Genomic DNA, 13,782 nt, shown 5'->3' with positions numbered 1-13,782 from the left:
CTCCATGTGGCTGTGACAGCGTATTATAATGGCAGGGATGTGGTTGGCCGCCAAGCTCCTGGGTATGATTGGGGCAGTAGCACTGGGCACCCAGGATGATCCAGTTAGGCTCCTTCCAAGAACTGCTGTCTTAGGGCTATGTTCTCTGTAACACCGTGGACTGTGGTTATGGTTACCTCTCTTTTTTTTTTTTTATACACCCAGATCTCAGAAATTGCCTGAGCTATTGCCAGGAATTTGCTAACCTTGAATTTCACAACTTTTTTTTTTTTTAATCTAATTTACAGTTCCGCAGACAGCCAGCTGCTCATTACTGACAAGGAGTAAAGCAACAGCTTTCAGGAAACCACATCCATCACAAGCAGCCTCTGAGAACAGGCCACAAGGCACTGGTGAATTCCAGGTGTGCCCCAATTCCCAGACCAGACACCCAAGGGCGTTTTCTTTTCTGTGTGTTAAAGGGTAGGTCCCTTACGACAAGAAACTTTCAAGCAGTGGGAGGTTCAGAGGGAGTTCTTGTGAGCAGTGAATGACAGGAGGGGTTCTTTCTCCTAAAGGGATGGGTTAATAGGACTATAAAGGGTGCTTCCACAAGGCAATGGGAAGAGATCTTGAGGAGTCATTGGGGCCGATGCAATAAACTCGCGTAGAAAGCGGGCGCTGAACAGGTGGGCGCCATGCAATATTTAAATGAGGGGGTCGCGTTAGCAAGGAGGCGCTAGGGTCGCTTGCATCCTTGCTAACGCGAACCCAATCGGTTTTCGTGACTGCTGTACGCCAGAAAACCAACGCCGAGTTTATCAGTGTCGGTTTTCGTGGCTGTCCGCTGGTAAGGAAAACTGACGCCGATAAACTCGGCGTTGGTTTTTAGCGGCGAACGGTAGTCACAAAAACCAATGCTGCTATCGGCGTCGGTTTTCCTTATGGGCGGACAGCCACGAAAACAGACACCAATAAACTCGGCGTTGGTTTTCAGCGGCGAATGGTTGTCACAAAAACCAATGCCGGGTTTATCGGCGTCAGTTTTCGTGGCTGACCGCCGGTAAGGTAAACCGACGCTGATAAACTCGGTGTCGGTTTTGTGATGGGTCCGACTGTCAGTCTTTTTTGTTTGTTTTATTTCTTTTATTTTTCATCTGTTTTTGATGCGTACAGCTATTAACGCCTGTTCCTGGCAGGTGTTAATAGATGACAGTTAAATTTGCGGGCGAGACTCACATTTTTTTTTTTTTTGCATCGGGAATGAATGCCTAATAGCCTCATTCACATGCATTTGCATGTGATGAGCGCTATTAGATTCACTCTGCGTTGGACACGCATTGAATAGGCGCTAATCCCCTTACAGCATTAGGGGATTGATTAGCGCCTATTCTACCCGCGTCCCACTGCAGGTTAACAGTGCGCTCGGCTCGGCGCACCGTATTGCATCGGCCCCATTGAATGGAACTAAAGGAGATTTTGCTTGGAGTTTGTGTCCTGCTGGGAGCCTCGGAGGGCATCAAGGAGCTGTGGCCTAGCCTGGGGTTCTAGTTTGTGGTCCTTTGAATAGAGAGGCTGTCATGATGTCATCTGCAAGTAGCGAGGGACAGCTCAGGAACTTCAGACCACCAGAAAGCAATGGGAAGAGTTGTCTTGGGCCAGCCACAGTATTTTGAGAAATTTCAAGGATACTTTAATTTTTTTCCCTGGGGTTAAGCAGAGAAAAAAACCTGTAAGGAGAATTTGTAAGGTGTTCTAAGACAACTTAAGGAGAATAAGAGCTATGACTGAACCACTGTCTTTGAGATTTTATGAAAGAACTGCAAGCAGTTGCTGAGGGTTTTTTATTTTTTTTTTGCCCTGTGGATTTGTTTTGTATTTTATTTTTTGTAGTATCTGCTGGAATTTTGAATTATTCTTTTTTTTTTTTTTTTTCCACTAAAGCTACTTTTTTTGCTTGGAACCCAACTTTTGGAAAAGTCTAGTTTATTTTTGTGCACTGTGTGAACCTTAGTGGCCCTGCAGGCTTGTCCCTATCCCCCGATTCACAGCACCCATGTTTTCCATCCTGCACGTAGTGGTCCAGTGCGTCACGAGATTGGGCAACGTGGCTGCCCCTCTCCTCAGGGGGGGAGGGGGTTTTAACATGTGCGTGAAAAAAATACCAGCCCCACTTCCATTTCTTCAGTGCAAAAAACTTTTTACATATAGAGTACTCATTAGCAAATATAGCTGACATGACAGACTAGTTTATTGAAAACCTGATGAAGAGAGGATAATGCTGGAAAGCTAGTGACATATGTATTAAAAGCCAATGCTTCTCAACTGCTGCTGCAAGAAATTGTCACAGTCAGTGCTCAGGGCTCTGTCTCAGTCAGCCTGGTGACAAGACAAAGGCTGTAAGGACTCAAAGGAGGAACCTCAGGCGAGAAAAAGATGAGGAGGCGCTACGTGCAGTGTGGGCGCTCCGCCTGTTTGCCTATTAATTATCACACTCCAGGGCGCTTGCCTTGACTAGGAAGAAAAGACACACATACAGGTTGCCAGGAGTTCCTGCGCATTTAAGAGCCACCACTGGTGACTGTTGTTGCTGGGAGGTGCTTAGAGGTGAGGCGGGGTGCTGGTCTGAACCTGAGAATTCGGCAGTGGTCTCTTTTCCATGGCGCACCTGATTAGGGCTGAAGGCACGTCAGCCTGCCCGTGGCACAGTGGTTGGGAAACATTGACCTAAACCTTAATCCGTCTGGAGGTGCTAGAGAGTTGGCTGCTGGATGGCTGTGTGAGTGATCTGTTCTCCAAAGAAACACGTCGAAAAGCAGAAAACTCTGCAAATAAAATTGCTGCTTCTTCCAACTACTTATCCTAAGAGATAACTGTCATGGCCAGCGGTAAAGCAGGCAAAACAGAAGCAGTTTTCACAGTATCGCCCACAATAAAAAAAAAGCCCAAACAGGGCTCTCTATCAGATGTTGCCCTGCTGGCAAGGAAAGCAGATCTGAAACCCAGTGGCATGTGGAGACATTTATAGTTGGGGATTCAGTCTCATTCCCTCAGCCCCTTTCCTCTTCCAACTCCCCGCGTCCCCAACTCGAGAGTCACCAACAAAATTGTTTCCTCTGTTTTCTCTACCCTCCCTCCCCATCCCTTCAGCTGTCTCGCTCCCTCTGCCCCCTTTCCACAACATACAATTGGAATCCATGTGGCATTAGGCTTTTTGTCATATGCATTGGGTGTTGGCCTGGCCCTCAGAAAGCCATGAATATACAATTATAGTATAGTAAACCTCCCATACGAAAACAACACTAACTGCCAGTACTCAAACAGTAAAAACCTTACCTATAAAAAGGCAACAATGCAAATATTACATCAGGACCTAAAACACCAATACACCACCTATTAGGTAAACAGAACAAGCCAGGCTGCCCTAAAATATCTGCAAAATAAATACCTTTACCCAAACATATTGTACAAGAGCTTTTGAAAGTACATAGGCCCCTTCTTCAAATGTGAGATGAGAGATATTCACATATTATAACAGGTCTGATATTTTCTCAATAGCTCACATACAGTATTTTGGGATAATACTTACATAGCTCCAATAAAAACTATTACAGCCTGTCAAGAATACAGTTTACCCCAAGAGAAAGCTGACATATCAAAACAACACTAACGCTCAGGACTCAAACAGCAACTCTACCTAGGAAAGAGCACCACTGCAAATATTACATCAATAAAACATTTAAAAACAGCAGACACATCAAACATCATCCAACAATTAAAACTAATAGGGATTTTAAAAATCCTCTGGTTTCTATACCTGGGAACTTTTGATTTCCAGTCAGCTTGAGATTGTCCTGGATTAGGTGTGTGTGTGTGTGGGGGGGAGGGTGTACAAACGTTATCCTCTTTCTCTCCGCCATACACTTACACTTAACACACACATACTCAGTGGCTCTTTCTTCTTCACACACGCACATGCACACACACACAGGCTCTCTGTCCCTCACACATACAAAGGCACTCTCTCACACTGAGTGGTTCTCTCTTCACGTACATACACACAAAGGCACTCTCTCACACTCAGTGGCTCCCTGCACTTCTTATGCCTGTGTGTGTAATCTCTCACACAGTAGCTCCCTCTCCTTACCACACTACTACCTAAATGCTTTGAAGTGCCAAAAGGTGGAATATAAATTAAAGAAACTCAAAAGTGGAATCTAAATTAAATAAGGGACAGTGTACATCATATTGGTGTGATTAAGCTAAAGCTTAACCATTCTTCCAAAGCTTCCAGCCCCTAGTAGTCTTACTTCCCAGTCCCAATCCTCTTGCTGTCCAGATATACTTCCTTTGGCACCCACACTCAAGGCTCACTTCTCTGCCCCCCCCCACCCCCCATGATCTCTGGTTTCCCTCTCCCTCACACAGGCTCCCTCTCTCTCTTGCTCAATCTCACACACTCTCCTGCACACAGGCTCCCTCCATTTGTCTCTCTCTCACACATACACTCCCCTTCACATAGGCTCCCTCTCACACACAAACATGCACCCTCACACCCATACACATACACACTAGTTAAGTCTCTTACTTACACACACACACAATCCCATACGGCTCCCAATCTCTTACTCCCATACATACACTCTCACACACCCTTTCCTCTCTCAATCACATAGACTCACGTACAGTCATTCTGATCCTCTCCCTCTTCAGCTTCCTGTGGCTATCTGGCCGCTGTCTTCGCTGTTCCACCACTCACGGCCTGGCAGCCTTCCTCTTCTTGTGCCGCGAGCGGGATGGGCTCTGCTCCTGGAAACATCCTTTCTCTTGATGGCACCCCCTTCCCGGCTGGCTCCCCATGCTGGCTGTCACCCGGGGCAGACCACAACTCTCCTTAGTATGGCACTGCAGCTCTCTCTCACTTTTCACACCCAACCCAGCAATCTAGCTCCCCCCCCCATGTTAAGCTCTGTGAAAATCTGAGAATCACTATCTATCAGTGACTTTAACCCTCAAAGGCTGCCAGAATAATAAGACTACATTAGCCAGTTGAGTTGAGCCAGGAGCACTTAAATAAAATTAGCTCCAAGGTGGAACTACATCTCACATTCACTGGTCTCATGGTTAGTTCACAAAGAGCTGTGCATTTCAGCTGCAAGCTCCTAAGGACTCACTTTCCTTAAGAAATGTAAATATCAGTGGGGGAGCAGATAAGTAGGGATATTTGTTCCCAGTCCATGCACACATATTCTGTGTAAGAAAACCACAAGAAAGCCTGTACCACCTATGAAGGGTTTTGTATGCACAAAAGAGTCCATGCCTTTTGAAGTGGAGGCTGCGAGAGCACAGAGCAGATTATATATCCTGCCGAATATCCTATCTCCAGGTCCTGTCCTCAGCACTGTCCTCCAGCGCCGTCTGCACAGGGCCACAAACCACATCACATTCACTGCGTCTGTCTGACTCTGACTGCATCTTTTATCAGCTCACGAGCCATCCCACACTTGAACTCTGCTTTTCGCACGAGAAGGCGGGACCTTGCTTCGAGCTGATTCAGTGAAGCAAGTTCCCGCCTTCTGCTCCTCCTGCTGTGCTGTTCTGCATCTTGTTGTGCAAACGTGCATCTGCTGCTGCTGCTGCTGTTGTCCCGATTGACCTGTCACTCTGAGGATCCCTTCCCAGTTCCTGCACCTCAGGTTTGGCTAATTGGCTTGCTCCAGCGGGCATGCCTCGGCCCCTCCTCCACTATGCACACAGGGGACAGGATGCCCGATGTCAGATGCTGTGTTTCTCCTTCTATAGACAAGCCACAAGTGACTCCATGGATGGGGGGGGGGGGGGGGGGAAAGTTGAAGTTGAGGGCTAGGGCCGGGGATTTACTGAACCCTTTGAAGGCCCTGACTACACGCCACTGCTGAAAACTTCCTTATGCTGATCATGAAGGACCTGTAGTTAACATGTATTTGTTGTTGTGTTGACCCAGAATTTGAATGTTGACCTAGAATATGAATGTTGCTTTTGTAAACCGTTGTGATCTTCTTTTGGAATGACGATATATAAAAAGCCTAAATAAATAAATACATAAATAAATACATAAATAATGACTGAAAATCATGGTACAATGAAAGCAATTATAATAGAGGTGGCTTCCCTTACAGTACAATTCTTTTTATTTCAAAAGACAGGAAAGGTTTTCCCTGTTGGAAGATACTGTGATACTGCTACAAGACAAAGTCAAAATCATTGTTGAACCGAACAGGATCTTTGAAGGTGTAAACAGAAATCGGAGAAATAGCTTGACAATTCTGGGGATACAAGTTGATGATTCAAGTGATATTTATGCAGAGATTTTTGCCAAAGTTACTGGATATTCAGTTTATGAAGGACTCAGATTGAAAAAGCACAGGGTATTTTACTGGAATCTAGTGCAAGCAGCTAAAGTTGGAATAGCAAAATAGAAAACACATTAAATACATTTTGACTTTAAACGTGAATCAGTGAGCTTTACCAACAAGCTATGGATTAAGTAAATAATATGAAGAGAAGAGAATGCATGTAGATTGAGTATGGGAGCATGGTTATGTATTATAAGAGCTGCAAGAACATGTTTACTGATCTAAAAGGGACAAACAATGTGAGTCCACCATTATGGAGGCTTAATGTTCTAAATACACAGGAAAAGGAGGCAGTAAATTCTGGAGAGATTCGGCAAGTCCTAGTAGATGTAGGAGCTGGAGGAAGCACTGTAGATCATGTGTAGACCAAGATAAGATATGTGATTGTTAATGTGTCTGGGCCACAGATTGAGAATGTCAATTTAACTATAATATACACACTCAGCTGCTTTATTTGCAACATGTAAAGCCTGCCACAGAATTCTTGGAAAATGAAAACATGTGGCTTATCAGTGTTTTGCACAACTCTTATTATCTCTTGCCTTTAAATGTGATGCATTGAGTTTCACCTGAGAATTTGAAGAAGGGGGTTTAAAATGGGTTTAAGTCATGGGTTTTACAAGATAACAAAAGAAGCAATAGCAGTGGTGAGTCTGCAAGATTTTTGAAAGAGCAACTTCGTGACCCATTTTCAAAATGGTTAACAAAACAAGGGTGGTCTCTAAGGGCAATTCAGTAAACACACACACTAGGACGAGGGCAGCTGAGACACCACACAGTGTCAATGTGACTATGGACTAATCAGCCATTGGATCTTCCTTACCTGGATGTTGTATGTCATATCATTTTGTATTGTACCCCTGATGCCTGAACAGTATCTAGTGCGACAGAATTTGTATAGTAAAATTGCATATAGTGAGGAAGGTGTGCTTTTGAATTATTGCAGGCAGGGAACCAAACCACTAGCCCCACCTCTACTGAATTTATGGAATAATGGTTAACAGAGGGTGCACTTCTAAAGAATTCAAGATAGAATTATTGGAGTTAAATAAATTAAGAGAAATTTAACTTAATTAGTAGATAGGGGGATTTCCTGTTATCAGTCTAAGTCAATAGGGGTAAACAATGTAATACATTTAGGTATGGAGGCAGCCACAATGCTGAAATCTGAGAGGAGTGGGACAGTGTCAATATGAAGTTTGCATTATTTACTTGTGCTTCTGAAGATTGGTGCAGAATTAGTTACAGTGGCTCCTAGCTGAAAGCAGATCAAATCCATAACTCTGCATAAACCAATGGGCCCCAAAGCAAGGCTAGATTTAAGATTTTGATGCCCACAGGCAGAGCACCACAGTGATGCTCCTTTGAAGCTCTGCCAGCACATGGCCCTACAGTAAGTAGAAGCAGGCTCTCTTTGGCCTGGATATTTGGCGCCCTAGGCAGTTGCCAATGCCTAAATCTAGGCCCACCCCTTAGTATCGTTCCCAGCATCTACCCACCCACAAGGGAACTTCGATCCTCCTAAATGGCCTTCCTTTCCTCCCCCTCCTCTGACTTCTGCCAGATTTAACTTGCACAAGACTGAGCATTCAGATGCTATGCCCCGAAAATATGGAATAAGAAACTGCTACCCCTATGCCCTGAGACTTGTTACCTCACTTTCCGGAAAAAAAAAAAAAAAATCAAGGCTTGGCTGGTCAGGCAGGCCATAATCCAGATTCCATGTCAGTGACTTTCCCTTCTACTATTAGACTGCCAGAACTTCCAGATTATGAACCCAGAACTTCTCCCACCACTGGGCAAATCTTAATTCATGGATTCTTCTTTCCTCCACATTAAGTGCTTGAACATGAGTTCACAATCTCAGCTACTACTGCATCGATCCTAGCTGATGGATTCTTACTACCTCTGCACAAGATGCTGGCTTATTATATAAGAATTTGCATCTCTCTATTCAGACCCACTTATTATCTACTATTTTATCTGTCTTTATGCTCCACCTTCATGCTTAATGTTTTGGTTTGATTATACTTTGTGATGCAACATTAAGTCATTTTTAATTGTAACTTTATTGTTCGCCTTGAGACTAGCTTAGGAAAAGGTGGAATAGCAAATGTTTACAAATCCATCAATGGAAGCAGGAATGTGAGCATGGGAGATGGGTTGTCCAGCCTTTTTGTATGAGGCGCCACACTTATGGGGGCCAGTGAGCAAATTGTGGAATGATATTAATTAAAACAGTCCAAATTTTGCACCCTTTTGCATATTAAACAATGTTAATTTTATATTACATAAAATTAAATTGCTTGTGTGTCTAATTTATTTTGGATTTTTTTTTAGGTAGGAAAGAGAAAAAAGTATCAGCGCCAAGAAAGGATCTTAAGGATGAAGAGACGGAGAGCGTGAGAGGACGCTTGGGAAGGACGCTTGGGAAGAATTTAAGAAAATGATAGGACCAGGAATGGGGGAAGTAAAGAGTGAGAGGATCAGGGATGGGGAGGAGAGAGGGACAAAGGACAGAGGATGAGGAGAGAGGACCAGAGATTGGGATAGGGGGAGAATATCAGGGAGGGGGAGGAGAGAGAAAGAAATTGCGAGATAGGGAGAATCAGGGATTTGGAATAAGGAGAACAGGAGGGAGGGAGGTAGAAAGGTGTTTGGAGGTGATGTTCCAGGATATGAAGGAGAGAAGGGAAAGGGAGAAAGGAAAATAGATTCCAAGGTGGGGGAAGGAGGGGTCTCTACCTTTACACTGGTCCTGCTCTCTCTCTCTCATATCCCTACTTCCTCTCTAGCCTTTTTCTCTTTCAGCCCCGCCCCCTTGCCCTCACACACAGAACATAAATAGACAAACACATGCCCCCCCGCCTGTTCCCATCTCTCTCACCCAGAAGTGGAAATATATTTAAAAAATGTAATGTCAATCAATAACTTTCAGGAGCCAGGGAACATTTTTTCCTTTCTTTTTCCTCACTTTTTATTCTTGTGGCTATTTTGCTTATTTGGTTTGACTTTTCTCTTAATTTGTTTTATTGTTTTAGTTTTGGGCTTTTTTTTATGTTGTGCTTTTCTGAAGTTTACTCATCAGGTGCCAGTTGTTAGACATGCAGGTGACCTGCCTCCAGGGAATTTTCCAGCCTCGCTCTTAACACCCCTTCATGCCGAATAATCCTTTTCCTAACCCCCCTCTCTCAGTTCAGTTGATCTCGGCTAGCAGATAGTACACCGTGGTGTCTTGGGCTGCAGCCTCAGGATTCAGGTTAAGATCCCAATCCCCACTGATCACCAGCCTCTTCTTCCTCCCACCAGGTGGCCTTCAAGGCTCCCATCCTCTAATCCCTAAGGTTCCCAGTGGTCACCAATTCCTCCCAACAGTGGAAGATAACCAGGGAGCCCCATTACCCACTGTCTCCAGCAGCCCTGCTCTCCGAGTCAGGCCAGAGGAACACAACAGGGGCAAGCAGTCAGTGAAGATGCTTGGGGCCATGATGGGCCAACTGTCTTCTCCCTGCTGACAGCAGGTTTGAGGCTGGCTGTGTAGGGGCTGGTGGGGCCCAGCCATTCTACAGAGTCATGGCCTGCTTTGTTCTTGCTGATGCAGCCCAATGCAAAAAATGTCCTCTTCCTCATGAAGTGAAGTTGAGGGTCGGCACAGCATTGGAAGATTATCTGCCTGCCAGCACCATGCAAGCATACTAATCTAGTACAGCCATCCACAAGCTTTAAAAAAGTATAGCTAGTGCTGGCAGGCAGACAATCTTCAGAAGGCTCGTGGCCTCACTCTTTGTTTCAGCCATGGAACCAGTGGGCTGCATGGAAGTTTACAGCATAAAGGATTCTGGCCTTCAAGCCATATATTGTGCAGCCTGATGTCTGAAGTGAGCTAGTTAAAATTAGTGAAAGAATGGTCTCCTGGCTACAGCAGTGGGTTGAGCCCCAGGGAAGCCAGAATTCTAATCCTGCTTCCCTCACCGACACTCCTCGTGACCTTGGGCAAGTCACTTCACTCTCCATTACCTCAGAAACACAGACACGTGAATTTTCAAAAGATGAGCATGCAAAAAAATAACACATGCGTAAAGCAACATGTAAGCGAGAATATGCTAATTTAAAAACTGCAACATTTGTGCATATATTGGGGACCATGAGTGAACGTGCATGTGACAAAAAAAAGGATGGGCCAGGGGCATACTGGGTAGCGGCCTACAGTTTCGCGAATAAATTGCAGTTTTACAACCTGCCAAAGCGATGCACACAAGTCTTATTTTGGTATATTTACTCCTGCTCAATACCTACTGTAAGAGATCGTAAACATCTCAGAAATGAAAAAATGATTGGGTGGGGGGGGGGGTCTGGATGAAATGAGGGGGCTTCAGGCTGATCAACCAGAACGGTCTTCACGAGCTGTAAATGGACTGGGCGAACTAGGAGAATAAAGGCTTGCTGGATACTCTCCCATCTGCAGTTCTTTAAATATTCAGCATTTTGTCTTGAGGGTTTGGGGTACCTCCCACTTCTCTTGCTTTGAAATGGCAGGCTCACTATTTGGATTGCAAATCATTGGTACCAGGCTGAACACAGGGCTACCGTTTAACATGTTTATCTGGCAAATTTCAGGATTAAACATTCAGCTCTATCAGCATACAAGGGTCATGTATTTATTTATTTAATATTCAGGATAAGCAGAGTCACAAAAACATAGTTGCCGAGGGTAGAAATGTTGTCTAGTCAGTAAAATATGAATAACTGATATTAAAAATACATTAAAAATAGAGTAATTTCATATTTCAAAACTTGGCTTTTGGAGGAAAGTGCTTCTGTAGTAATTTCATAACTATGACATTACCAGGACTCCAAAAATCCCAGAAGCTGAAGAAAATCTTCAGGTTCTCATCGCCCCTCATGTGCCTGCTCCAGCCTCGAAAGCTGTTTTTCCAGTTTCCTGCAGTTTACTCGGTGCATCATTAAGAACTGTCCATTCAAGTGAAAAACAGGTATGTCGTGCTTATATCTGTCAAACCAGATGGCGTTCTCTGGCAACGTGATGTCCACTTCCTGTAAGACAAACTTAGAAAAAAAAAAAAGGACAGATTAGTCACCGCTAATGTTGGTTCATGGAGCTCCTCTCTTTACCACAACATCCACTACCTAGGAAGCTTGTCAAGACTCTACTGAATTCTCTCAAGTCAAGAGGAAGGGCCTCCTTGACTCTTGTTATAAGCACCATTTTGGAAATATAACAAATTCACTTTCAGCACATTTGATTTGTTCATTTGGGTCAACCCTGCTCAATGCAAATTACTCCCAGCCTTGCACATGCCATGGTGTATGTTCTCTTGGACAGTGGGATGAAATGGGCTGGGGTTTACATCTATCCAGGAAGGGAAGTACAGACCTTAGCTATCGCTTCTACTTAGACCAACATTTAAACTAAGGAAAGGGGAGGCATTAATTGCTCCACCTCACTAACGAAAACAGTTGAGTTAAATGAGGCAAGCCCTGAAGGGAGAAAAGCCAAAAATCAGCAATAAAATACAGATGAAAGCAAGCAAAACTAGAGGGGAGAAAGTTGCTGAAGTAGTTAATGGAAAAAATAAGAAGAAAACAAAAGGAAATATAAATAGAGGAAGGAGGAGCATTGCCTTGGAGACTCGTGTGTATCAATGCTTGAAGTCTTGCTAGCAAAATCACTGAGTAGGTGGCCACCATGGCAAAGGCTTACTTGGATACATTTGCAATTACTAAATCTTTAGGGATCTGCATTATCAGCTTTTTTATTTTATTCTCCTAGGGAATTTATCAATGTGTATTATAATGAACCAAACGGGAGAAAAATCAGTGGGGAAAAAATGTCATTCTATATATACATTTTTTTTTTAAGGAAGAGGGGGAATAGTTCTTTATATTAGGAACATAATAGTATCCAATGAAATAGAGAGCAGGGAAAACCTAAATTAATGTGGATTTCCCTTGAAAATCTAAGGGAATTTCTGTATACATGGGAGTATTATACTGACTTCCAGCAAAGGGAAAGTTGATTCAAACATGGTAAGAAGCAACACCAGGATAGCATGTAAAGGAGGGTCCGGAGCCTACTGTACTGCAACATCAACTAGGAATGCTGTTCCAGGGGCATTCCTCAGGCAAACAGTAAAAAAAACAAAAATAAAAACTTCACTTGATGGCAGACTATACTGGTATTGGCACATGGAGACATGGTAAGAGGAAATTTAGGATCCAACTGTACTGTGTGGTTCAATATTAACTCTGATCTGAACTAAATCATACGGAAGGGTAAGACTTCAAAAATGATGAGTGAGTGCTGAGGAAATGCTACTGGGAATCCGACAGCTGAAGGGTAAAGGAGGAACTTTGTTTGGCAGCAAAAGGAAGTATTGAGAAGGCAACAAATCTTTGTGGAGAGCTAAATAACAAAGGGATAAGGAGAAAGAGCATAATGTGGTTCTCAAAGGAGGTAGCGGAAAGGGTTTCACACAGGCCGATACAGTGCGCTCCAACGCAGCGCACTGTTAACCTGCCCTTGGACGCGCGTTTTCCCTTACCCCTTATTCAGCAAGGGGCGGAAAACGCGCGTCCAACCCGCGGCACCTAATAGCGTCCTCAACATGCAAATGCATGTTGATGGCCCTATTAGGTATTCCCGCGCGATTCAGTAAGTAAAATGTGCAGCCAAGCCACACATTTTACTCTAAGAAATTAGCGCCTACCTTTGGGTAGGCGCTAGTTTCTGCCAGCACCGGGAAAGTGCACAGAAAAGCAGTAAAAACTGCTTTTCTGTGCACCCTCCAACTTAATATCATAGCGATATTAAGTCGGAGGTCCCAAAGGGTGTAAAAAAAAAAAAAAAATTTTAAATTGGGCTGGCGGCTGTTGGGCCAAAAACCAGATGCTCAATTTTGCCGGCGTCCGATTTCCGAACCCGTGGCTGTCAGCGGGCTCGAGAACCAATGCCGGCAAAATTGAGCGTTGGCTGTCAAACCCGCTGACAGCCGCCGCTCCGGGTCAAAAGGAGGCGCTAGGGACGCAATGATGCGCCGCAATGATGCGCCGCAATGATGCGCCGCCATCCCAGCTAAGCATTTTGTGAAGATTTCAGGGCGAATGCCAGCCCAAATATCAAAACATGGTACTGGAAGTGTTGGTTTCCCACTACAAATCTGAGTTACTTCCAGTGACTGGGGAAGATCTTGATGTGAGTGTAAGCATCTTTTAGAGTGAGACAGCATGGCTAGTCCCCTTTTTTGCAGAAAAAAGATAAAGGTTTCCAGGGAAATCTTGAACTTTTTTCTTTTTAAAAATTTGTTCAAGGCCCTTAGGTCTAGGATGGGATGAAGCCTCCCAGTTTCTTTTGGAATCAGAAAGTAGCAGGAGTAATGCTCCCTTAAAG

General features: G+C 44.2%; 1 protein-coding gene across 5 annotated transcripts in view; it reads right to left on the bottom strand.

Annotated features, from left to right (window-relative positions):
* Positions 1–11,018: 11,018 nt before the first annotated feature.
* The window catches only part of C1H5orf63 (chromosome 1 C5orf63 homolog), a 39,011-nt gene continuing 36,247 nt past the window's right edge, over positions 11,019–13,782 (bottom strand). For all 5 annotated transcript variants that reach the window (XM_029619320.1, XM_029619310.1, XM_029619338.1 and 2 more), the window contains one exon: positions 11,019–11,441. In XM_029619320.1, coding sequence (XP_029475180.1) covers positions 11,265–11,441 — 177 coding nt within the window. In that variant the 3' untranslated portion in view covers positions 11,019–11,264. The remainder of the gene's footprint in view (positions 11,442–13,782) is intronic.

Source organism: Rhinatrema bivittatum, chromosome 1 (assembly GCF_901001135.1).
Source record: "Rhinatrema bivittatum chromosome 1, aRhiBiv1.1, whole genome shotgun sequence".
In the NCBI taxonomy this organism is placed as follows: domain Eukaryota; kingdom Metazoa; phylum Chordata; class Amphibia; order Gymnophiona; family Rhinatrematidae; genus Rhinatrema; species Rhinatrema bivittatum.
Note: the sequence above shows the minus strand (reverse complement) of the source record. Positions and strands in the feature narration are given on the sequence as shown.